General features: G+C 59.8%; 1 protein-coding gene across 7 annotated transcripts in view; it reads left to right on the forward strand.

Annotated features, from left to right (window-relative positions):
• IQSEC1 (IQ motif and Sec7 domain ArfGEF 1) overlaps window positions 1-20,540 on the forward strand; it is an 82,564-nt gene extending 62,024 nt beyond the window's left edge. For 2 of the 7 annotated variants that reach the window (XM_061197339.1, XM_061197333.1), the window contains exons 6-14: window positions 267-433; window positions 4,386-4,525; window positions 4,947-4,976; window positions 5,969-6,094; window positions 6,929-7,028; window positions 9,245-9,406; window positions 10,273-10,449; window positions 15,829-15,878; window positions 17,030-18,939. In XM_061197339.1, coding sequence (XP_061053322.1) covers window positions 267-433; window positions 4,386-4,525; window positions 4,947-4,976; window positions 5,969-6,094; window positions 6,929-7,028; window positions 9,245-9,406; window positions 10,273-10,449; window positions 15,829-15,878; window positions 17,030-17,569 — 1,492 coding nt within the window. In that variant the 3' untranslated portion in view covers window positions 17,570-18,939. The other 5 variants (XM_061197334.1, XM_061197335.1, XM_061197338.1 and 2 more) reach the window with 5 other exon arrangements.
• Window positions 20,541-25,450: the final 4,910 nt, after the last annotated feature.

A 25,450-nucleotide genomic window follows, 5' to 3' on the forward strand; every position in this document is an offset into this window, starting at 1 on the left:
ACGTGGCTGCGCGGGGACCGAGGGGTGTGGTCCTCAGCCCCGAGCAGCCACGTGCCGGCCGAACTACGGGCGGGTGGGACTTAACTCACATGGGGTGGGTGTGAGTGGACGGTCAGGGCTGGCTCTGCCAGACAGGTGACATCCCCGTGTACCAGAAACGGAGGCTCCGAGGTCAGTGAACAGCCTCAGCTGTTTAGGGCCGCTCACGGGTGAGGGGCAGACTGGCCTCCTGCCCCGGCTGAAGCACCACCCCCGTCCGCCCCCAGCCAGCGGTACTGCATCTGCAACCCCGGGGTGGTGCGGCAGTTCCGGAACCCAGACACCATCTTCATCCTGGCCTTCGCCATCATCCTGCTCAACACCGACATGTACAGCCCCAATGTCAAGCCCGAGCGCAAGATGAAGCTGGAGGACTTCGTCAAGAACCTGCGAGGTGAGCTGCCCTGGCCCCGGCGGGACGCGCCCCCCTCGCCGCCAGCACGCACCTGACCGGGGTGCGCGCAGCGCGGCCTCACGTGGGGAGGGCGGGGCTTCCTCCCCGAAGGAGCCCACACAGCGCACGTTCCCGCAGAGGGCGCTGAATGCTGTGGCGGGGGCACTCCGGGGGCGAGGCGGCGTCTTGTCTCAGAGGACCGCGGGGTTCGGCAGGCCCAGGGCGCCAGAGGGCAGAGGCCTGAGAGCGCAGCTCGGCTCAGCGCCCAGGGCCGGGCCGCACACAGTGGATCCAGGCCTGCTTGCAGGGCCAGAGGGAGGATGGACCGCAGGCTGGGTGCTGGGCGCCCTGGGGCCTCCGAGCACGGGGGGTGGGACGGGATGGGGGCCGGGCGGGGGCCGGCACTGCCCTGCCCCCATCACTGCTGCCCACACAGCATCGCCCACCACCCCCCTCCCTCAGTGGTCCTCGTGGAACAGACTTGCCTTCTTGTTTTTGTCTTCTTACTTAAACGTATGTATTTTTAAAAGGGACTTTATGTCATCACTGTAAGCGGGAAGCCGGTAGCATTTGTCACACGTGGGCATCATTTACGAGAACGAGCGCCGTGAAAAGGCAAAACCGCTGTGGGTTCCAGCCAAGCTGTTCCTGGCTGGGCCCCGGGCCCGAGGCTGCCCTCTCCTCCCTGGCAGGTGGGCCCATGTGGGGCAGGTGCCCAGGGGCTGGGCAGCCAGACGGAGGCTTCCTCCTGTGTCGCCAGGCAGGAGAGGGATGGAAAAGGGAACGGCTGTCTCCGTGTTTGCTGCCGGCAGGTCCCTCCTGTCTGTGGAGTCCCGGGCGGGGGGACTGTCCCTCTCCTTGGGAAACAGCTGTAAGGGACTGAAGTCCCTTTAGAAATGACATCATAATTTTATAAAAGGGAAACAACTGATCTGAATCAAGTCCAACTTTTCGAGCTGTTTAAATTTTTCATTTTGTCCTTCATTTCTGTAAAACTGCTCCGTCGTCCCGTCCCCCAGAGCGGAGGGTCTGTGCTGGCGCCCCCTGGGGGTGGGCCCCACCCTGACAGGCGGTCCCGCAGGGAGGTGGGCTCAGGGCCCTCCCCATGCGGCCCTCCGCAGGCCCCAAGGAGGGGCAGGTCTCAGCTGTAGTTCCTAGGAACCTCATTAATAAGAGATCAAGTCGCCAGGCCAGGTGAGGGAGCAGGGCGGTCAGCAGACACTGATGGTCCGGGGGGCTGCACCCCCTCCCCTCCTCTCCGTCACCTCAAGCCCCTCTCCTCGCTGGGCCTAGTCTGGTCTGGACTCCACGGCGTCCCCATGGCCCTGGATGCAGGCGGCTGCTCTGTAGCTGCCGGGAAAGCTGGCCGTGAGCTGCGTGCTGTTGGCGACCCCGGGGAGCTTAAGGGACTCTGATTTTTGTCTCTGGTTTAGCAGCTCAGCCATGTAACCGGGGCCTCTCCTGTGTGAGAATTGAGACAGAAACGAGGCCCGTGGAGAGAGGCTCGGGGGAAGACAAGGCTGCTGGGTCAGATACCTGCCGGTCGGCCGCCCTCATATCCGCGGCTTCATGGTTCGTGCGCATCCGCCATCCCAGCAGTCTGGGGGAGGGGGGCTTTGTCACCCCAGTTCCCAGGGCAGGGGCTGAGCACCCCAGAACCAGGAGAGGAAGCCACTGATTCTTTCACGCGAGCCTGGGCTGTTCCCACCAATCACCTCTTTTCTTCAAGCCAGGGACTCGAGCGTTCTCTGCCCCATCTTCCTTGAGCTTCAGAAGGTTCAGAGAGGGAGGGGACTTGCCTGAGGTCACACAGCAAGTGTGTGTCAGAGGAGGCAGGACGCTGGCCTCCCAAAGCCAGGTCGGCGCTCTGCGCTGAGCACACGTCCCAGCTTGTTCTTTTTAGAGAGTGCCCCCCTGCTGCAACGTGCAGCGGACACACGTTTTCTCTGGAATCGCTCAGTGTGCCCAGTGGGTCCAGCAGCGGGGGGGGGCTCTGGGAATTCAGGGATAGGCAGGGGAAGAACCTGGAAGCTAGGCAAGCGATATTTTGCTTTTATTGATACTTGCCTTCAGATTTTTTAAATGTCTATTTTGAATGGGTCTTATCCTCACATAGTTCAAAACCCAGAAAGTAACATGACCCAGCAGTTGCCCTCCTTGGAATTTACCCAGATGAGCTGAAAACTTACGTCCACACAGAAACCTGCACACGGATGTTTATAGCAGCTTTATTCATATTCGCCAAAACTAGGACACCACCAAGCTGTCCTTCCGTAGATGAGTGGATAAACTTTGGTCCATCCAGACGATGGGATATTATTCAGCACTGAAAAGAAATGAGCTACCAAGTCATGAAAAGACACGGGGGAACCTTAAAGGAACATGGCTAAGTGAAAGCAACCTATCTGAAAGCCTGCACCCTGATTCCAGCTGTGCCGCGTTCTACAGGAGGCGAAGCTGTGGAGACCGTCAAGAGACCAGTGGTTGCCAGTGGTGGCGGGGGGAGGGATGGAAAGGAGAAGCACAGAGGGGTTTTTAGGGCAGGGAAAATTCTGTATGGTATTATGATGGCGGACACGTGGCATCGTCCATTTGTCCAGACCCGTAAGGTGGACAGCAGCAAGAGCGAACTCTCGTGTGAGCCGTGGGCTCTGGTGACCGGGACGTGTCCGCGTGGGCTCTTCAGTTGTAACGAAGGCACCATTCTGGTCGGGGTGCTGATTGTCGGGGAGGGGGGGGGTATATGGGAGCTCTCTGTGCTCTCCCCTGAATTTCGCTATGACCTTAAAACTGCTCTGAAAAAACAGCCAATTAGAAAAAAGCCAGAAAGTGTAGAAGGTGCACAGCAGGGCCCTTCCCATCCCTGGAGGTCATCGGCTTTGAGTCCCTGCTGTGCCACCAGCGCTTCTCGTGGGAGCCGGTACAGACATGCACGGCTGGTCTGACCCTCTTCCACTCGGCGCCTCACTCTTGCGTTCGGTAAATCTAAGGGCTGTTGCCAAGGCTTGCCGTGGCCTTCCTCGTTCCTGCGGGCGTGCAGTGACCCCTGTCCCAGGAGTCCTCGTATGCGGACCGCTTAGCCAGTCCCCTGTGAGTGTGCAAATGGGTTAGCTCCCGTTTTCTGCAATTTGGAAGCAGCGCCGCGTTGAATGTCACGCCCCACATGACAGATCCCCCAGATCCACTCAGTGGGCCCGAGGGTGTTTGAATTTATGACTAGCAGGTGGTGCCGGACAACCCACCAGAGGGCTTGAGCCGTCCCACTGCCCCACGTACCGCCAGCAGCCTGCAGACTGAGAGCCGGGAGGCTTCGCGTCTCTGTCGTGAGCAGGGCTGGGACTTCCTGACAGCACTTTTGGGGCCGTGCAGCAGAAAGGACGCACGCTTGTTGTCAGAGCGACCCGGGTTCAAGTCCCAGAACTGGGACAGCAGCCACTCAGACCCCCTGAGCTCTCGTGTCAGGGGGGTGGGGGTGGCCCCGTGAGCTGCCCTGGTCCCTGTAAAGTCACCGTGCTCTTGGTGGCCTGTGTCACTGAGGAGAGGACTCGTAGCTCAGAGAGACCACGGCTCAGGCCGACAAGGGGCAAAGTGAGGATGTGGGCCGGGCAACCCCATCCTCACAGCCTCCCAGCACCCCAGCCCCGTCCCCAGGCCCCCGCCAGCCCATCGGTGCAATGGGGACCGTGGTGCCCACCCCACAGGGCGGCGGCCGGGATCGAGCGGGGCCGTGTGTGCGGAGCCCCCTGGGCGAGGCTGCAAGGTGGCACAGGCCCCTCCACACTCATCCGGGGGCAGTGCCAGCCTGGTCCCTGGTGCGGGGGCTCCGAGAACATGTGTAGTGGACGGAGCAGGGCCAGCTGCTGGGGGTCTGGAGGCCTTTGGTTCAGCTGGGGGCTGGCAGGGGGACAGAACCCGGTGCCTTGGGGTGAGCCCTGCCCCTGTCCCCTACCAGGCGTGGACGACGGGGAGGACATCCCCCGGGAGATGCTGATTGGGATCTACGAGCGGATCCGGAAGCGGGAGCTGAAGACCAACGAGGACCACGTGTCGCAGGTGCAGAAGGTGGAGAAGCTCATCGTGGGGAAGAAGCCGGTAGGTGGTCTCCGTCCCCACCGCGGGGGGCGCCGCCGCGGGAGGCCCGGGGTTCCCAAGACCCACCCGCCCCGCGACCCCAGGCTGCCCCGCTGGCTCGGCTTCGGCCAGTAGCCGCAGCGCCTTTGGAACCTGTTCCCTTCCAGGTGGGGTTGGTGAATTATGTCAGGTTTGGGGCTTTTTAAGGGAGTAACAACCCTTCTCTCTGGGTCGCCTTTGAGGAGAATCTGAGGCTCTTAATAAACCAATGGCCGGGGCTGTGCAGTGGCTCCCTGGCGGCCTGGGCTCCCCGTCAGAGCCCGCTGGGGGCGCCCTGGGAGGCGCTGTGGGCAGGGCGTCACCCCGGGGTCTCCGTCGGGGCCCAGGTGTGTATTTGGAACATTAACATCTCTTGTTGTCTGTTCACTGCTCCCCCCTGTAGATTGGATCCCTGCACCACGGGCTCGGCTGTGTGAGTTCCCCTCGGCTTTCGCCTTCCGTGATCCCCACTCCCCCGCAGCTCGCGGCTCCCAGACCCACAGTTCTGGCTGCATGAGTTAATTTCCGGAGCCATAAGAAATTTGATTTTCACAGTTATCTCCGCCTCAGATCTCTGCGAGCACGCGGGAGGGCTGTGCTGTCAGGCCCAGAGCAGCTGGTCCCCTCCCGTCTTGTCTGGGCCGGTTGAGCTCAGAGATGCCGCTTGTCCCTCGGCCCCGAGACCCTGTGCCTGAACAGATGACCTTGGTGTGGCGCTGAGGCCTCCCCGTCCCCACCCAGCCCACGCTGTGCCTCCCAGGTCCCTTTCGCTGCCAGGGCTGGCAGTAGTGTGCCTGCTGGCCGTCATGTGGTCTGCTCCTTACCCCACCCTGGCAGCCGGGTCAGCTGCCCCTGTAGAGGGCCCGAGACCCCCGGCACTCCCGTGACCTGCCCTCGCCCACCTCCCCAGCCCTGCGTCCTGCCCTCCTTTCTCGCTCACACTCCGCTGCGGACAACGCTGCCCCCTGAGGGCACCAGGCTGGGCCCGCGTCCCCTCCCTCTCATCTGCGGGTCGCTGAGCTCGGGCCTGGAGAGCAGCCCCACGCAGGGCCGTGTGTGCCCACGGCCACGTGTGCAGAGGGCAGGGACCAGCCCCTCGAGGTGGTGACTGCTGGCTCGGGACCCTGCACGGCTCCCCCAGACCCAGCTGTCGGGGCTGAGAGCCTTCAGGAGGGAGGGCCTGGGGGCGGGGAAGCCCGGGCTCTGCAGCCTCCTGTGTGTGTGGCTCGGGGTGCACATGGCGGGTGCTTTGGGGGCTCAGAAGATACGCGTGGCCCCCTGGTGGGGGCTCCACAAGCCCAGTGCTGAGAGGAGTCGGAAGGCGGTCTCCCTGGAGCAGGGGCCTCCGGAGGCCCGAGGGAGGGCAGGGTGGGGGAGTCCCTCGTCCCCGCAGGTGCGTGGAGCTGACGCCGCCCTTCCACACAGGTGCTCTCGCTGCCGCACCGGCGCCTGGTCTGCTACTGCCGGCTCTTCGAGGTTCCAGACCCAAATAAGCCCCAGAAGCTGGGGCTGCACCAGCGAGAAATCTTCCTGTTCAATGACCTCCTGGTGGTACGTGGTCCCCACGGGTGAGGGGCTGGGTGTGCAGACCCCAGAGCGGCTTGGGAGAGTGGCCCCGGCTGCTCCCGGTGTCGGCCGCCTGGGCTCCCACCTCAGGCAGGCTCATCCAGGAGGGGAAAGTCAGCCTCCGCAGGTCCAGGCCTAATCCTGTCCCCTCGGCCGCTGGGGGATCCTCTTCCCGAGACTCTGAGCAGAGGTCTCGCTGCTGCCCAAGCCCGCCTCTGGGGCCAGGCGGGTGCGGTGCTGTCTCGCTGGCCTGGGTCTCAGCCCCAGGACTAATGGGCTGAACATGGCAGAGATGGGCTCCCCAAAGGGAAGTTGAGCTCTTGCCCCGAAACAGCACAGATGTGAGCCAGGGAGATAAAGATGTTCCCGCAGGGAGCAGGGGGTCTGCCCTTTGGAGCTCTTGCCTCCTGCAGACCCCCTTCTTGCCCGAGACCTTATCCCCTTTCCCCACCTGATTGAGGACCAGCTGCTCTTCTCGGCTTCCTGAGGCTGGAATCTAGACATGTGGGTTCGAGTCCTTTAAGAGTTCCTGACCTTGAGCAGGTCGTTTCAGACCCCTGGCCTCAGTGTCCTTCTCTGTAGAACTCATCTCTCAGAGGGTTTCACGGTGCCTTTGGGCCGTGCATGGGGATGGCGGGCGTGAGTGTCCCTCCCTGTATCGGCCCTTCCCCGCCCCGGGGGCCTCCTGACCTTGGAACCGCAGGAGGGTCCTCACCCAGGAGAACTCGAACTGTGGGCCCACTTAGAATCCTGAGCGCCCAGGGCTGCTCCCGGCCGCTCGGGCCCAGTGGCTCAGCCTCTGTCTCTGGCTGCCCCCAGGTCACCAAGATCTTCCAGAAGAAGAAGAACTCGGTGACGTACAGCTTCCGACAGTCCTTCTCCCTGTACGGCATGCAGGTCCTACTCTTCGAGAACCAGTGTGAGTGAGTCCCTGGGCCCGTCCACACATGGCCTGCACCCCGTGGCAGGAGGCGGCCTCGCTTGGTCCATCCGTGTAGCGAGGAAGCTCTCCTCCGCCGTCCCCTCTTCTTCCTCCTGGCTCCATCAGGGACGACCCCAGGGTGGCCTCTCCGGTGTTCTTATTCCCACTTTCCCAACAGAGGGCAGGTTGCCGGCTGGGGGTAACCAGGGAGAATTCAGTATCACTGTATGTAGGACTCATCGGGTTTACTTTTACCGTTACTTCTTACAGGGCATAAGATTTTTAAATTTAGTGCAGAGTGAGTTTATTTAAATAAAATGTTGATAGGAAGACATCGAGTGAATGGCACAGGTGATATACAGATACGGCCGAACAGTCAGGCGAGGGTCGCGCCGGAGAGACTGCAGGCAGGGGTCACGAGCAGAGCCCCGGTCCATCCGCTCGGGTTTCAGCGCCATGTGTTCTGCCTGTTGGACCTCTCCGGCCCGGTTCCCTTGGTCCATCAGTGGGGTGATGATGGTGCCTGCCTCAGGATGAGGTGAGGCCGTTCACATGAAGGCCAGGACAGCCCGTGGCCCAGGGGAGGTACTTGTTCAGGCCTTTGGGTGTGAGTGGGTCCTGGGCCTGGGCATCCTGGAGGGGAGCTGGCCGCCCCTGCAACACCCGCGGACGGGTCCTTTCGGTCTTGTTCCTCCTCGCCACCCACGCCCTTCCCTTTTCCTCTCTCCCTCTCTGTCCCCTCCCTGTCGGAGGACCTCGAGCTACAGGCTGAGCCAGTGCTCCTGGGGTGGGGTGGGGGGTGTCCTGCTGCCCCCCGTGTTCCGGAGGGGCCAAGGGAAGGGCCGCCACAGTGGAGCGTCGGGGCGTGTCCCGTCCGCCTTCCCTCTGCGGGTTGAAAGGTGCCAGGGACCCGTGGCTGGGCCATCCCAGAACACGGGGCCTGAGGGCTTCTCTGTGCTAAACAGGACCGGACCTGCCAGCTCCTCCTTTCTCACGTGCCTGTAAGGAGCTCAGGATGCAGACCCCGCCATCACTGCACCCCAGGCCGGAAGGCCGGCCTTGCCTTGGTTTCTCCCAGGCAGCACCAGGGAGGCTGGTGCCACGCGCACTGTCCTGGCCGGCAGGCCCCTCTTGGAAGGGGTGGCGGTGGTAGTGACCACCCAGCAGCGGCCCGAGCAGACCGAGTCCTCAGGCAGAGGCCGCGCCCAGACCACTTTCAGGTTCCCAGGGCTCAGCCCTCGGCCCTGGACGCGGTGCTAGCGAGAGCCGACCCCGACCTTCTGTAGGACATGCCTCACACCCGGGGTCTCAAACTGGCAGACCCTGGTCGTTCGCAGCTCAGTTATGTTACATTTGAACTTTATTTTAAATTCGTTGAGCTCATACTAACATCTTCCCGTAAGATTCAGGTATCCGTGGCTCGTCTTGTAAAGCTAGGTTTGGGCGGATGGCGGGCAGTAGCGGGCTGCACACCCCACCCCCCAGACTCTGCAGCCGCAGTCTTACCCTGCCCGCTTCCTGCATTTAGAAAACCCGCTCAGGCCTCTAGGCGTTTGAGATCCCAGCCCTGACCCAGGTCTGAACCGTGGTGGGATTGGTGTTTGGGCCAAGAACCTTCACACACTCAGTGGTGGATGCTCGATTCCCACTGAGGGGAGAGGCTTCCAGGACACCAAAGCCCCAGAGACCCCGCGAGCACGGAGGAGGCACCGGGCAGGTCTGAGCAGAAGACTGTTGGGTGTGGGGTGCCCACAGTGTACCCCAAGGGAGCTGGGGGCCTGGAGACCAGTCGGGAGAGGACAGAAGAGTCCGAAGTGACTGGATAAGACTGTCCCCCAGTGGGGACACCACCTCCCCCTCCTCCCAGGCTTGGCGCCTGGCCGAGTGATCAAGGATCCTGACCCTAAAGAGTCCAGGCTCCACGCCCTTCCGGTGGGGAAGAACGAGGGCCCTGGCTTTGCCTCAGATCAGTCGGGTCTGCCCTTGACTTGAACACAGAGCAACACAGACCCAGGTCAGGAGCCGGAGACTGCCTGGTGGTCTGTCCAGGGTGCACCGTGAAGCCTCTCCTCCCTGGAGGGATGCGTCCTCTGGGAGCCTCGCCTCGGCGTGCTCCCACCCCCCGGCTAAATGGAGACCCGCTGGTACTTTGCCAGCCAGAAGGGAGGTGGCAGAGCCCGCCCTGAGGCCCGCGCTCTCCTCCTCTTCTGCAGATTACCCCAACGGCATCCGGCTCACATCCGCCGTCCCCGGAGCAGACATCAAAGTGCTAATAAACTTTAACGCTCCCAATCCTCAAGACCGGAAGAAATTCACTGATGACCTGCGGGAGTCCATCGCGGAGGTGCAGGAGATGGAAAAGCACAGGATAGAGAGTAAGTCACGGATGCCCGGCGGGGGGCCTGCTGGGTGCAGGCGTTGCCTCCCATCTGGGGGCCAAGACAGTGGTGAGAGGCCAGGGTGCAGGGACTCTGTGAGCCCAGAGGTGAGATGCTCTCGGCCTCTTCTGGCCTTCCCACGGCCACGTGACCAGGCAGCCCACCCGCCCAGGTCACGGGAGGCGGCACAGAGGAAGGAGGGGTGGGCAGGGGTCTCTGCGTGGTGGGAGCCGGGCTTCCAAGGCCCAGGCCTGTCCTGCCCGGGGAACTACGTTGTGTGCCCTGAGGGGGGGGCCTCTCGGGACCCTGGTCACCCCGTGTCCAGAGCCCTGGACCTGAGCCCTTTGCACTTGACCGTGGTTGGTATTTGTGTCTTCTGTGCCCGACCACCCGGAGGGATCAGGGCTGGGGCCATCCCCTGGTTTTCGTTAAAGCCGATGATACCCCTGCTTCTCCTAGCTCTAAGCCTCCTTCCTGGAGGCACATGGGTGCCCCCACCCCTGGCCTCCATCCACAGCCAGGCCGGGTTAACTCGTCTCCAGACCCGCGCAAATCCGCCTCCTAGGAAAGTGACTGACCTTCCTGCAGACCTCAGGCACTCTGGCCTCTCCAGCCTCCTTTCCGCGGTCTCCTTTCAGCCCCTTTGGTCGCAGGTGCCATCGCTCCTCCTCTTTCCCAGACGGCCTTGCCCCTCACTTGCCCCCTTCCGGGAAGGTGGCAGCTCAGCCCGGTGCCACCCTGAGCAGAGGCCCCCCCGAGTCCTCTGCGTTGCCCTCCAGGGGGGCCCAGCCCCTTGCCCTCCCCAAGCCACCCTTGGCTGGGGGCCACGCTCCCCTCACTGGGCCGCTCGGCCTCTGTTCCAGCGGAGCTCGAGAAGCAGAAGGGTGTCGTGCGGCCCAGCATGTCCCAGTGCTCCAGCCTCAAAAAGGAGCCCGGCGGCGGGACCCTGAGCCGGGCCTGCCTGGACGACAGCTACGCCAGCGGCGAGGGCCTCAAGCGCAGCGCCCTCAGCAGCTCCCTGCGTGACCTCTCAGAAGCGGGTAAGAGCTGGGCCCAGGACCGCCCCCTACCCAGCGCACGCGGGACTCGGCCGCCCGTGGCCGGCGGGGCTTGCGTCGGCCGGAAGGGGCTGTGTTGGAGGCTCGGACGGTGGAGGGGCTCGGACGGAGCTAACTTGGGTGGCCGTCCGCAAACCACAGCAGCATGTGGCCACGCGGAGAGGGCGTCCCCCAAAGGCCAAAGGAAACGGGGCCGAATGGTCAAAGGCAGGACAGCCGGGAGGTGACCCCTGGTCTCCCTTGCTTATTTATTTTATTCTTTTATTTGTTTTCTGAAATTTGCTCTCACGCAGAGTGAGCTGGCCCCGCTGATGGGTGTGTCCCCTGTACTCTGTGCTGCCCCGTCCCTGTGCTTCATGCTGATGAATGAGATGGAGTGAAGCCCTTGACACTGTGTCTGGGACCCCGTCTCCCACTGTCCCAGGTCTTGCTTTCCGCACAGAGGTCTCCCTTCCTGGGAAACCCGGGCCTCCGTCCAGCCCAGAGACGCGGCCACGCCTGGCCCTGGGGCGTCAGGGGAAAGCCCTGGCGGAAATGTGATTTTTGTTGTTGTTTCTTTGTTCCTTTGTGTGTGTCTGATTCGCTGCCAGCCTCTTAGCGTGCAAGCAAGCAGCACCCCTCGAGCCGCCCAGGGTTCCTGGGGCGGGGGCTGTGCGTGGAGCATCAGTGAGCAGGGAGCTTCTGCTGGCGGCCCTGCCTGACCTCGGCTGGGGAGGGGAGCGGGGAGGGGAGCGCTGCTGCAGCCTGCTTTGCCTGCCAGCGCGGTCGGTCGGAGGAGCCACGGGGTGAGGGGATGCACGCCAGCGGCTCTTCAGCCCCCCACTAGGCGTGTCCAGCCAGGCAGCTTCTCCCATGAGGGAGCTCAGGGGCTGCGGCACAGCGGAGGGAGCCGGACACGGGGGCACATGGCTGTGCCAGGACCCCAGGCTCCCACCCCGAGGCCCCAGCTGTCCCAGCCGCAGGAGCCTGACATAACCCTGGCTCTGCTGGCGAAGACCCTCTCAGGCTGAGACCAGCCTCCTCCTCTCCAGGGCCCAGCGGACCCCTCCCCACCAGGGCCTCGCCCACCCCACCGGCCTCAGGCATCACCGCTTGACCAGCGCTGGGCCCCTGTACAGAGCCTGCTGATGACCCCATCCCTCCCTTCAGCTTACTCATTTCCCAGAAATGTTTTTCCTTTTTTTTTCTTTTTTTTTTTGAGTTGGATTTTTTTCTTTGTTTCTGTCTCGTCATTTTTTTTTTTCCATAGTGAAAATCCGAATTGCATGGCCAGCGTGAGAGTCAAGCAGGGCTTCTCAACCCCGGCTCTGTTGACATCTTGTGCCAGAGCATCCCTGGCCTCTGCCCACCAGACGCCAGTAACACCCCCCAGTCCTGACAGCCAGTAATGTCCCCCCAAATTGCCAGGTGCCCTCTGGGGGAGAAATACCACCCCTGGCGGGCAGAATTGCCGTGGTTGAGAACCGCTGGTTTTCCCCGTGGCTTGTTACACCCAGCTAATCATAACCAGACTGCTCGGGGCCTCTGCAGGCTGGGGGCCCAGGGCCCGTGTTTGAGTGTGTGCAGTGGGGCAGGTTCTGGCCTCTCTGGGTCCTGTCCAGCCCCCTCGGGTAGCAGTGGCCTCAGCGCAGCCGGCTACGGCCCCTCCAGCTCCCGGTGGTCAGGGCCGCAGCTGTCCACTCTCTGCTTGGGGGCCAGACAGAGCCGCGTGCCCGGGTGCATGGCCATGAGAAGGGCGGAGCTCCGAGCTCTGGCTGACTTCTGTTTATCATTACCGTTGCCATTTTTGTCTGGGGATTCTGGGCCGAGAAGGACTCCAGGGAGCGAGTCCTCTCGGGTCCTAAACCGCCGCGAAGAGAAGCCCCGGGAAAGCGCCCCCTGCGCCGAAGGTGAGAGGGGCGGTAAGGTGGGTGTTTGAGTCCTGGTGACCGCCAAAGCCCCAGACTGGGACAGGCCCCCTGCGACCTCCAGAGGAAGACGGGCCGGCGCCAGCTGCCTGCCGGAAGACGCCAGAGACGTGCCCCTATGTGCTGGACTAGGTCGGGGCGAAGCTCTCCCGCACCCGCCATGCCCTGGCCGAGATGGGCTTGTCGGCAAGAGGTGAGGCGCAGGGCCAGCCTTTCCCCTCGGGACAGTGACGCCCAGCAGCCGGCTTGTCATCGTTCCCAGAGCAGCTGCCCCAGACCTGCGACCACACGTCCATCCAGGAGACAGCACCCGGGGATGTGCCCTCGGCCCGGCACGAACCTCGGGGACCTGGGAGGCAGTCGTGGTTTGACGGCCCAGGAAGAACGGGGCAGCAGACTTTCTAAGAGGCAGGAGGAGGGGCCTGGCCCCCAGCCCGGCTCCCCGCTGAGCTGCGAGGCCTCGTCCCGTGTCTCCGCGTGGTCTTCCTTCAGCTGGGCCCCCTGCTCGTTTCAGTGGCACCAGAGCCCTGCCAGCCTGAGATCAAGGACCCACAAGGACCTCCGACACGGGTGTGACTGGGCCTTAGCTCCTGCCACAGATCAGTCAAGTCACAGTGGACACCGTCCACGGACCCTGAGGCCCCCAGCCCCTCGCCAGCCGAGCTGCCCAGCACCAGTCCCCACGGAGAGGACATCTCCTGGGCCCGCGGGGTCTGCCGTCGTTACCTGGGGCACAGCTGGAAGCCTGCCACGTCCTGCACCTGTTGGGGAAGAGCCGGCGGCTCCTGGCGGCCAGTTTCCAGAGCAGCCCCTGCTGTCCCACGATGGGCACTCCGCACGTGTAGCAGCCAGTGGGCCAGTGGCTGCCTCTCCTGGGGTGGGGGCCACGCTCGGGGTGGCCTCCCAAGCAGAGCCCATCAGAGGGCCACGCAGCACGCCGATTCCGGGGTCTTTGGCTCCGGGCCCTGGTCGAGTTACACCTCTGGGCTTGGGTTCCCCAGATGCAGGTGAGACTAGCGCTGCCCTCCAGGATCTGTGAGAGTCAGTACCCACAGAGCACTGAGGGTGGGGCCTGGCCCGTGTGCTGGCTGTTGTCACCCTCAGCGTTGCTAGGGCCACGGCGCAAGACCTCGGGCAGAGCCCTGTCTGCCTGCTGTCCCAACGCTGAGAAGCCAGGAAGGCTGGGAAGAGCCTCGCCAGGCGCCCCGTGTGGATGCGGCTCCCAAGCTGTCCGTGGCCGGGCTGGCAGGGCCTGCTCTGGCCCTCAAGAGGCGCCAGCTGGGGCAGGGCTCACCTGAGGCTTGTGCAGGATCCGGAGGTGGTTGGGGGGGACCCCAAAACAGGGCAGGCAAGGAAGGAGTGGTAGGGGTGCGTGAGTGGGAGCAGCTGTCCCAGCTCCTCCTCCGTCAGTAGGTGGTGTGCACGTGTGCAGACGCCCACACGTGCGTCTGCCATGGGCGGGTGTCCGCGGGTGTGCCCGGGACTGGAGTGCAGGACTCCTGCGGGGACATCCCATATCTCCTGCTGACTTGAGAAGTTGAAACGGTGAAGTCTGAGAAACTCAGAATCACTCCAAGACATCCAAGTTAGAGCTCTCCTGAGTCTTGGCCCACGGTGGGCAGGAGCGGGGCCTGTTCAGCTCCAGCGGGGGCAGCGTATGAAGCCGCAACCCCCAGCCCCGGGCCTGGGCCAGTCCTGTTGGGAGAAGCAGGCCGGCTGGAGGGCGCTGCTGGCCCGGCGGGGCCTCTGTCTTCCCTCTCTGTCCCTGGTCCTTAGAGGAGTGTCCCCAGCCTTAGAGAGGCTAGAGAGCAGATCGAGACCCCCCAAGGACAGCAGAGGTCTGAGCACAGCTGCCCCAGGGATCGGGGGCCGTGCCTAGTGGACAGATGTGGAAACTGAGGCAAAGAGTGGACGGCGTGCCAGGTAGGGTCACCCCGCCAGCTGCAGAGCCCCCCTTCTGGAGTCTGGGCTCTACTTCTGTTCCATGTCCCTGGACCACCGTGTTGGGACAGAAGGCAGGAAGGAAAGGTCACCCCTCTTCTCACACCAGTGGAAAGATGAGGAAGGGAAAGGTCATTTTCAGCTGGGAACGAGGGCCAGCTCCCGCCTGGTGGTCCATGGTCTTCAGCAACCTCATCCGCTGTGTGGCGCAGTTCCGAGTGGGCTCTGAGGCCAGGGTCCAGCACGGCCTTCGGTGGACCCCAGGCTCCCAGCTGGAACTCAGGTTTGGGGGTCAGCAGGCAAGGCAAAGGCACCGGAGCTCCCCTGAGCCTGCCGTTGTGAGCCCAGGCCCGAGGGCCTGTCCCAGGCACGCGCAGCTGCCACCATGAGGCCCGAAGGGTCCAGACACACCCTCTCCACCCAGCACGGGTCGGGGTGTGGGCCACAGGGCGGCACGAGGCAGCGCCTTCCATCTTCCAGGCTCCTGGGTCCGGCCCGGGTCCAGCTCAGAAGGCAGCGTGGCCAAGATTTCCTGCCTCAGGTGGACGGGCGGACGCGGCGTGAACGTGCTCACTGGGGGTTGAGCCGGTCAGGCCATCGGCCAGAGCTTCCGTCTCCTGCTGGTGGGGACAGAGGGACACCTGTCCTGCCCCGTGGGGCTTGCCAGGCCGGCACAGGTGGAAGCTGGAAGCCGTCTTGGAGCCCCTTCTCTGCCTCAGCCTCGGTGTCCTGCAGACATGCCTGGAGAAGTCGCCCGGGGGACCGGCGGGGGCCAGGGCGGGCGCTGGACGTCCAGAACCAAGAGGCCGGCTCAGTCTCCTCTGGCACAGCCAACACAGGTTGCGTGCCTGCTACGTGCCATGTTCAGGGGACGCAGAGGCGTTGGCAGCGAGGGCTCACGACTGGGGAACGCGTGTGGCGTCCCAGCGGGCCATGCCCACAGAGGACTCCAGGCCCTGGGCTGGGAGGAAGTCCCAGCGTCCCTTTCCCTGGCCAGACACTGCACAAACCAAACACGGCCCCAGGGTGCGGCCCCCCTGCTCCACCAGGAGAAAGAGGATGTGGAGTTAGTCTCCTCACCGTCAGGCCCACCAGCAGCCGGGGAGGCAGATGTGTGTGTGTGTGTGTGTACGTATGTCCGTACATACGTATGTGAAATCCACCGCAGGTCAGGCCGGGCAGGACCACGCTTGGCTCGTCTTAGCTGTGGGAGGAGCTGCCCTTGCCCGTCCCCGCTGGCAGGCGGCTGAGGCCCCCTGGAGCTCGGAGTCAGCCGGGCCCGTGCGCCCACCCCAGCCCCCCGGAGGCCCCTCCCCCCAGCCTCCCGGTCCAGGAGAGGGGGTTAAAGTTGGGCTGGTTGAAAAATGTTTTTTTTTTTTTCTTTTTTTGCTTTTTAAGAACCCCATTGTCTTGTTAACTCATTACTGCCCTGCCACCGGCTCCCCCGGGCCATCCGGCGGCAGCGCCCGGCCCCGTGTCGCGTCTAACCTGTGGTATTGCATGTTCTGGGCAGGGAAGCGAGGGCGTCGCAGCAGTGCGGGATCGCTAGAGAGCAATGTGGAAGTAAGTCGGAAGCCCCCGTCCAGCTGGCTGTCGTGTGTCGCCTCCTGGTGTCTTTTTGTTTTGCTCCTCCTCCCCTTCTGCACAGAGGCTCAGACCCCCCGCCTGCCTCGTCCGTGCATGCCGCCCGCCTGGCGTTCCCGTGCCCCTCACCGCTTGTTTGGGCTGCAGCGGAGGGGGTGGGTCTGGATGTTGTGGTTTAGTCTCCGCCTAACCCATCCCCGCGGTCCGAGCATGGTTCACATCCCAGCTTCCCGCTCATCCTGGGCTGGAGGCGGCGGCCGCCAGGCACCCTCCCCCGCCCCTCACTGTCGGGTTCTGCCACCTCGGGACTTCCATGCTCCGCCATCCCCATCGCTTCCCTCCTGGAGGTTCGATTGCTGTGTGTCTGCAGTCAGGGCACCACGGAATTGCTCAGCTAGCTCGGGGGAGGAGAGCCATGAGAGCAAGAGGAATTCAGTGTGGATTTCATGAGATTTCATTCATCCTCCAGCCATCTCGATATTCCTGTTCACATCTAACCTCAGCTTGCAGACCTTTCTGTTTCCTTCTTTTCCCATGTTTGGTTTGCAGTAGGTAGCCGCAGTGAAATGCCTAGGCGGTGCCCACCCCCAGGACGGGGCTTCCCCAGCCCCTCTTGTCCCCCTCGCCACCTCCCCCAGAAACCTGGGGACCGGCACAGGCAGAGCACACGCCCTCGGACGTTGAGAGGACCCAGGAGAGCTTAGGGCAGGAGGCGGCAGGACTGGCCCTTCCCCTGCACGCGGCCCGCCCGCCCGCCCCGCCCTACCCAGCACACGCCGCTTACACACACCCGCAGACACACGGTTCTGATCTGAAAGCTCCGGCCGCCTCCGGCAACAAGGTGCTCATCAGGCCAAGAGCAGAGGTCAACCTTGACCCGCCGCGGCTGCATCCCCCCCCAACGACCTTTCTTCCCGAAGGCCCCCTCCCGGCCCCCCCAGCCGACCTGCACGGCAGTGTCCGGAGGTGGCGCCTGAGTCCAGCCTCACATGGCCCGGCCTCTGCGGCTAGCGAGTTGAACTAAGGCTTAGCAGTCAGTGGGTGAACTTTTTTTTGACATTCTTAAGAATCATTCTGATGTAAGTGCTCTAAGCCGTTTTAATTTTGGTTTCTATGAATTTCCTTTTTAGGGGTCCATCATTAGCAGTCCTCACATGCGCCGGAGAGCTACATCAACACGAGACTGTCCATCTCGCCCACACCAGGCCATGCCCAACTCCTCCTCCCTCCTGGGCTCCTTATTTGGGAGTAAGAGAGGGAAGCCCCCTCCCCAGGCCCACTTGCCCCCAGCCCCTCCCCAGCTGCCCCCCCACCCGCCTCATCCCTCGCCCGGCCACCCCCAGGGGCCCGTGGAGGGCCCCTTGCAGGCCCCAGTGCACGGGCACCACGGCCAGTACTGCCCCCTCCAGCAGAACCCGCCCCCCTACCATCACCACCACCACTACCACCCACCCCAGCACGTCCAGCACGTACACCAGTACCACCACGGCCCCCACGGGGGGCAGCCCGCCTACGGGGCCCACACGCACAGCCACCCGCCGCTGCCCTCGGCCCACGCCGGCCACCCGGGCCACGTGGGCCACCCCGTGCACCACCACGGGCAGCCCCCTGCCCCGCCGCCCCTCCCCAGCAGCAAGGCCAAACCCAGCGGCATCAGCACAATTGTGTAGACAGCCTGGGCGGGGGTCCCGGGACCCCCAGAGCAAGTGCACACCACACAGGCACGCCCAGGGGCGGCAGCCCCAGACCAGACCCAGGGCACTTTCTGTTTCCACCTCCCCGTCTGCTCCCGGCCCGGATGGAGCCCCCCGAGCCCCGGGGCTTGTGTCACAGGGAACAAACCCCCCCTAGTTTCATTTAGCGGTGGCGCCCTGGGCTCCATCCACCTCAGCCCGGGAGGTGGGCCTCGGCCACCATCAGCCCTGAAACGGTGCCGCCGGCCAAGTAGATGTTGAGCTCCCCGCCCTGACCCCCCACCTGCAGCCCTCAGCTCTCTGCTCCCTCACTGTACATGCAGATGAGAACCCAGCCTAGGAAAAGAAGAGACGACACAAAAAACCAGAGACAGAACCAAACAAAAAACCCAAAACTTGCTGCATTATTGCTCTTTTATTGACAATGGGCAAAAATTAAGTAGACCTGATATGGTTGATGAAAATACGTAAGTAAACTTTATATAATATAAATATATAAATATATAAATATATATATATATATACTGTATAGGTAGTATTTGTGTGTGAAAGGCAAACGTTTCAGTCCACGAAATTAGCAATATAGACTTTACAAGGAGCTCCTCTTACCTGATAGGAAAACAGTACCTTAGACAAACGTGTGAGAGGGTAGACCAAAAACTTAAATGCTAGGGACAAAATTCATATTCTTCCGTATTTTCATAAAAAAGAGAAGCCCCCCCCTAGGACTGGCGGAAATCTTTACACGATCATTACTAACTGTGCCAAGTAACATAGCATCTAACTGTTTTAAAAGTCCGATATTGCTTTGTATAAATCCTTATTTTATTAACAGAAGACTATCATAAGTAATCAGTATTATAACTGCTCTGTTATTTCAGGTAAGCAAATAGATAAAATGCAGTAAACTCTACAGTAGCAACTCGAGACAGCTAGTTAAGAACTGGTTGCCTTGGACCGTTGGTTACAGATTCTTAGACACTTTAATGGCTGCAATAACTGTGAATTTCCATGATCCATGTTTCTTTTGTATGCATTTGATTTAATGCACACTCATTCAGAGCCCTCTGCGGGGGGCCCCATACACGGCAGAGGTATTCATCTCCAACATGAAAACGACCAACTCATCCTGTGTCCCCAGCACCATAGCTCCCTCATCCTGTTTCCAACCGCAGCAGGCAGACGCCCCGGAACCCGAAGGCTGCTCTTAGCGTTTAGCGACCCAGGGCAGTGTGTGTGTTTCCCGTTTTGTTTTCTGAGTGGTGGCCGTGATCATCGTGATTCCATGTGGCCGTGTGCTAGCGCGACCCCCGTGTCATCACCGTGGCCCATCTGACCCCGGCCGACGAGTGCCCGGCCCCGCCAGTGTGGCCCCGCCGCCTCCTCACGGTCAGGCGGCTGCCGGGGCATCACGACTCTCCGCTGTGCTCTTGTCGCTTCCATGTTGTGGTGACACCATCCGCTCCCCCGGGGCTGGCGCCGCACGCGCCTGGTTCTGTGCCTGAGTCACCCACGGGACGTACTTTGTAGTTTCAGCCCTTCGAGCCACTGCAGCCACCAGTGCTGTGCTCCTAAGCCGTGGACCCGAGGATCGCCCCCGGCACCTGCCGGGCAGGGAGCTCTTCCAGAAAGGGCGAAGCTGGCGCGGGACTCCGCGGGCGCGGGGCTCTGCCCGCCCACCGCCCCCTTTGTCGCATCATCCAGGTCACCAAACCAGCAAATCTGCAAACCGAGCACTTTGTTAATCTCCATAGAGAGCAAGTACAGCAATCTAGAGTTTAGCTTTTTTTTTTTTTCCTTTTTTGAAAGAAGTGTGACTTTAACCTGCCCGCCTTTATCTTCCCGTCCGTGTCATCCTTCTCTCTCATCTGCTCAGAAAGAAGAGAAATGAAAAGCACGGGCGTGTCTGATTTGGTCCAGGCCGGGCTGGTGGGAGGCTCCCCAGTTTCGCGGACCCCGAAGCTCCTTGGTTTCCCTCCAGAGTCCCGCTCCCGAGGCGTTCTGTGTCTTGTGGTGTAAAGGGCGTTGTGATGACAAGGAACAGTCGAATTGTACTGCATGTCCTCTGGCGTCGGGCACGAGGCCACACTTTGTGTTCTGTGTATTTGCAAACTCTCTCAGTGTTACTGTTGACAAATAGTTGAAGTAAAGTGATAACATATTAAGTATGTCGGCTTTTCTTCACCCTCTGTACCAATCGTAGGCTCTAACTGTAAACTCCAGGTTGTTCCAGAAAAGATGCAGGCAGGCTGATTGACACTAGGTCGCCCTTTCCGAAGGGCAGTCACTGATGGAAACAGAGCCAAGCTGGGTAGAGCCGGCGGGGAGGGTGCCCTCTCTCTGCAGGCCATTCGGGACCCTCACCTCCAGACTGTCACCGGGCTGGGTCCCTAAAGGTGGGGGGAGTCTATCCCCGTGTTTCCAACTTTCTGCTGGATTGGGTTCTGGTCAGTGAGGTTTCATCAGTCTTTGTGTTTCGTTTCCAAACTTGTCGTGGAATAAGTGTTCCCAAAAGGTACACTGTTCCCTGGAGGAGGCTGGAGCCAGGCTGCCCCAAACTCGTTTGGGAGGCAGATGCTCCTGAAAAGCTTGTGGCCCCAGGTAGCTTTCTTGAGACTGCCCTCTCGGGATCCCAGCCCATCCCAGGGTCGCAGCTGTGGGCACCTGTGGTTCACCCCCTGGCACAGGAGGTGGGAGGCTGGGCACCACCGGGATGTGTGTCATCCTTTCTCACTGTCAAGATACACGTGGGGCATTTTGTTCAAGTCACAGATTATTTCAGCAGGTGACCCTTAGAGAAAGCAGTTGGTACCATCACAGAAATCTTTTCTGGGACAACAATTAAATCATGTTGTTTGTTTTTTTTTTTTAAGTTTATGAATGGATTGCACAACAATGTAAAAATAAAGTTCATCCTAATACGATGTGCACATCTTGCTTAAAAACATCCTCAGTCATCCCGGGTAGAGTGATTTTTCCATCTCGCCCTGCATGCAGCAGAAACCTCTTGGTTTTCTTTAAGATGAGCTGGAAAGACAGCAGATGTTAAACATGACCCTAGGTGTTGACTCAGCACCGTACGAAGCTATGTCGCTACAGGTAAGCATGCATCTAACAGTCCGTTGTAAAATATCATCACCCTTCCTGCCTGAAAAACGAGTCCTTTTGTAAGTATTTTCAATACAACAACAATAATCCAGGAAGCGGGTTGCAGAATGAATCGGCGTGAGGTGAGGGTGGTGAATGGGCACAGCGAGGGGGGGTGGGGGGGGCGTCACCGTGTGACCCGCCTGCGGTCATGCCAGGGTCGTGTGTGGGACCATCTCCTCTGGGGCACTGTCATTCACCTCGAGTCGTTTCACACACTTAGAACCAGGTCTCGAATGCGGGCTCTTCAGACCTCAAGGGCCACCTCGCTCGCAGGAAGCCCGGCACCCACGATGTAACTTTGGGGAGGAAAGAAGTGCTTTTGTTTTCCTATGCGTTCTGTGTGTAAGTAGTAACAGACTCTACTGATGTAAAACCATAGCTGTGATCATGTGGAGAAATCAAATAAATGCTTCAAAACCCTCGAGTTCTTACTTTTTCTGGGAAGTCCAGCAGTTTCCCTGTTGGCCACACACAGAGATCTCCAGGTGACAGGGCGGCCCATCCCTTGTCGTGACTGCTGTGGGCTCCGGCTTTCCGGGAAGACGTTAATTTGAGGATGCTGATGGATGGCTTAAGATAAAGGTACACGTCGCAACGTAGGCACTGGTAGAAGATTCAGAGGTATTTATAATTTCTAGCAACTTTCGACAAAATTGTGTGCTTTCGTTGAGTTAGAAAGAGACAGGAGGTGGACCGTATGAAGTGTGCAGGTGGGCTGGGAGGGACTGGTGGGGGCAGAGAAACACCCAGGGGCCCAGTCCCCATCACGTGATGTGGAAGCCAGGGAAGGAATTCTGATCCTGCTGCGAGCAGGTGTTCTGTGGGAACGTGATGGGCTTGTACTGTTTCTCCTTTCCTTGAGCCAAATCCAGTTCCAGAGAATACCCCTTAAAAGTTTCAGTACGTATCATGAAACCAAGTAAGACTGGTAGACCTAATTTGTGGGAAACATGAAGAGGTTGACGTCAGCGGCCACCATCAGCTGTGGCTCACCCTTCACAGAGAAGTGGGTCCCTATGGGAAGACGGTCTCAGGTCTCTGCAGCGGGGGGGCCGTCCCTCTCCCAGGCCCTCGGGGGCCTCCGAGGGAGGGGAGCCGGTTCCCGGAATTGCTGGGAATACTTAGGTCTGCTTCAGCGCGTGATGCCACCACGCACGGGGCTGCTGACGCCTGCCACTCGGGGCACCTGAGCCGCTCAGCCAGTGCTGCGGTGCGACCGTTCTCTGGGTTTCGGGTTTGTCTCCCCAGCAGACTGCGAGCTCCTGGGGCAAAGGGTGCATGTGGTCCCCTTCTCTGTGTCCGGTGCCCAGCACAGGACTGCTCCTGTCAAGATGCATCCGAAAACGAATCGGTGGTTGGAAGGGGGCGGGGGTCACAGCAGAACCACTGGCTGGTCTGAGGGTGTGTAGATCGTCAGCACCCCAGATTGATGGACAGTTGTTTGCTCGGCCCTCTGCTGCTCCTGCCACAGAGAATCTAGCTGGAGATGCAGGTGACACAGTGAAACTTCTCCGAGATTGTTTCCTGCTCACTGACCGTGTCCTTTAGCCCACGTTTTATTTGACCTCAAAGCTTTCAACGCTGTTCACATGTCCCTTCGTGAAACGTGTGGTGTCTTTGGTCGCACACTCTCTCCTTCCTCTCCGAGGGAGGAGGTGGGGAGCTCCTCCTGTGTCTCCTTTGCAGGGTAACACCCCTCCCCGGAGCCATGACGTGTTGGTCTCAGGGACGCAGAAAGCCCTCCTCTTCCTTCCTTCCTACTTCTCGGCAACGTCACACAAGCCCACAGCTTCGGCTGGCTTTCTGTTTTCCTATAGCGATTCCCAAATTCGAATCTCCAGCCCAGACCTCTGCTCCCAACACCCACATCCCTTGGATCTTTCAGTAGCAACTCTCCCCAGGAGGACCAAATCCATGGTCGCACACGGACACACGTGGAGCTGGGGCCTCCCTGGGCCCCCCGCATTGATGAATAGCATCCCTGTGAGGGGTGTAAGTTAGAATTTAGGAATTGTTCTGGACACCTGTCCTTTCCCTGACTCCCCAAATCTGTGCTGTCACCAAGCCCTTTTGATTTTTTTTTTTTAATATTTATTTATTTGGCTGTGCCAGGTCTTAGTTGCAGCATGTGGGATCTTTAGTTGCGGCATGCATGCGGGATCTAGTTCCCCAACCAGGGATCGAACCCGGGCCCCCTGCGTTGGGAGCGTGGAGTCCCAGCCACTGGACCACCGGGGAAGTCCCTAGCCCTCTTGATTTTTACCTCCTGTGTGTTCTTGAATCTATCTGTGCCTCTTCACATCTCTCACCTGCCTTCAGGCCGTTGTCTGTCTGTCACCCGCTCGGTACCTGGGCTCCCGATCTCCACGGTGGGTCCCTCGACCCCATTCTCCACTGGCACCAGGGGGGTCTTTTTAAGATGCTGCCTGCTTGAAGCCACGTCAGTGGCTTCCTGTTGTCCTCAGGATTAAAAAGAAAATAACAGAAGACCCTTGACATGGGCTGCGTGAGGCCTGCATGGTCTGGCCCTTGACCCTCGCTGTCCCCTTTCATTCCAGCCACACTAGCCCTTCAGACGCCCAGGGAAGCCGTGTTCCCCCTGCCTCCGGGCCTGTGCAAGTATGACCCTGGCCGTTCCCCGAAGGTAGGATGCTCTTCCTTGCATCTTTGTTGAGTTAGCTTCTATTTCCTGCATCAAATTTCAGCTCAGCCACTACCCGCTCTGCAATGCGTTTGCGTAGTTGTATATTCAGTGGTGTGATTGTTTCATTGCCGAAGAGTCACAAGGTCAGGTCCTTGCACAGCTGTAATCCTAACACGTGGCACAAAGGGCTTCAGCCAGTGTTTGTTGAGTGAATAGATGAGTACCAACGCCCGAAGAAGGAGACTTAGTGCCGAAATGCACAACGCACTTTGGTGGTTCACGGTGAGATCAGAGACCTAGGGAAGCGGCATGGGCCAGAGGCAGGGAAAGACTGGGTCCTGCCGCTTCCTTGTCAGTTCAAGGAATAATTTGGGCGATGGCTGGAAGCTTTTAATCACTGTGTTTTAACTTCATCAATTATGTTTTTAACATTCAGAGGATTTGGAAAGAATAGATTCATAACAAGCAGGGGGAAAAATCACCCACAGTCCCACCACCCAAAAACAGTTATAATTGAGCATTTAGTCTCCCTTCTTCCCACCCTGTCTTTGGGCATGTTTCTCGGTTACCTAGTTCAGATTTTTTTTTTTTTAATGGTAACTTTATTTATTAGTTCAGATCTTTGATGTGTGTCCCAAACAGTCTGTAAGTGTTATTCGGTGCCCCTCGTGAAGAAAGAGTTTCACAGTGGAAGCCATCTAGGAGACGCCAGGTCAGATCAGAGTTAAACTGTCTCTGTCCTGCAGGATGTCTCAGAGTGTTACCAAAAGTGGGATCCGGCTGCCCGCAGCTCAAAAGACAATAAAGAGGCAAAGTTAGTGGAAAGGAAAGTTTGCTTTATTTCGGAGGCCAGCATGGGAGGGGGCGGTGGGGGACAGACGCCTGTCCGAAGGTCAACTCCCTCCGCCCTGACAATCAGTGGAGAAGAGCTTTTATAGACAGAGGGAGGGGGCTCCAGGCAGAAACAGCACAGTCAGCTCTGACAGTCATCTTGAGATTGGTCCTGCAGTGGTCTGATCAGCATCATCTTGATTGTTTTAAGTACAGTTAGTCTTCAGTTCCAGGGTCGGTTTGTTCCCATTTCTTTGAGGCCAGTTCTAGGAATTGTGTCAGCTTGTGTCATGACTGTGGTCTGGTCATCATGTAGTTCACTTCTTCCACCTGGTGGAGGTTTCAGTATCTGTAAGACAGCTCGCAGGATATGGCTCAGGATATTATCTATAACCCTTGAGGAGGAACTAAAGGTCCTTGACTTTGTTTAATGACTAAACTATTGTTATTTGGTCTCCTTTGACTGTTTTCCTCTGTTTCTGCATTTTCTCACTTCTCTGATTAAACTTACTCTTTGGCTAAAGTTTTTCTACAGACAAGAGTCAGGCTGAGGACATGGGGGGCAAGGACCATAGGGTCCTGCTCTGTTTCAAGAGCCTCTTAGAAAGATGACATTTGTTGTAAGTCTCCGAAAGATAGTCTGTGCCGCGTTTCCCAAACGTCTGTAGCGGTGGAACTCTGTTGCATTCTACAGCATACGGGTTAGTTGAAGTTTGTATGTGTAAATTGTATTTCCTTTTTTCCTTAATATATCCGGATGTTATAAAAGATGCAACAGTTGATGACGTTTGCACACTGGCCCATCGTATGGGTGGCCCCTGATGTGCTTGCCATCAGATAGTGTTGTTTTGGTGAAGAAGGACCAGATGGATGGAAATCGTAGAGTTTCTGAGCAGATTTGGTGACTCTGGTAGGGACTGGGGCCTGGGGGAGGGGGGCACCCCTGAGTCTGACTTTAGGCCGGAGCTCCTGGGATGAACAGCGACACTACTTTGGTGGCCCAGGGCAGCCACGGCGTCACCTGAGAAGCCTCTCCTTGGGTGTATTCATTCAGCGCTCCCCGCCCGCGGGAACCCACCTCACCTTTCAGCCCTGAGTGGGTCTGCGGTAAAGATGTACCAGCTGCCGACGCAGGTGTGTCGTGAAGGATGCTTACCCCATTTCTGACGTGTACTTCGAGACTTCTAAGGCCCTTTTAGGGAACTGCCTTCTCCTCTTTCTATTATTTCTGG

This window comes from Eubalaena glacialis, chromosome 7 (genome assembly GCF_028564815.1).
Source record: "Eubalaena glacialis isolate mEubGla1 chromosome 7, mEubGla1.1.hap2.+ XY, whole genome shotgun sequence".
In the NCBI taxonomy this organism is placed as follows: Eukaryota; Metazoa; Chordata; class Mammalia; order Artiodactyla; family Balaenidae; genus Eubalaena; species Eubalaena glacialis.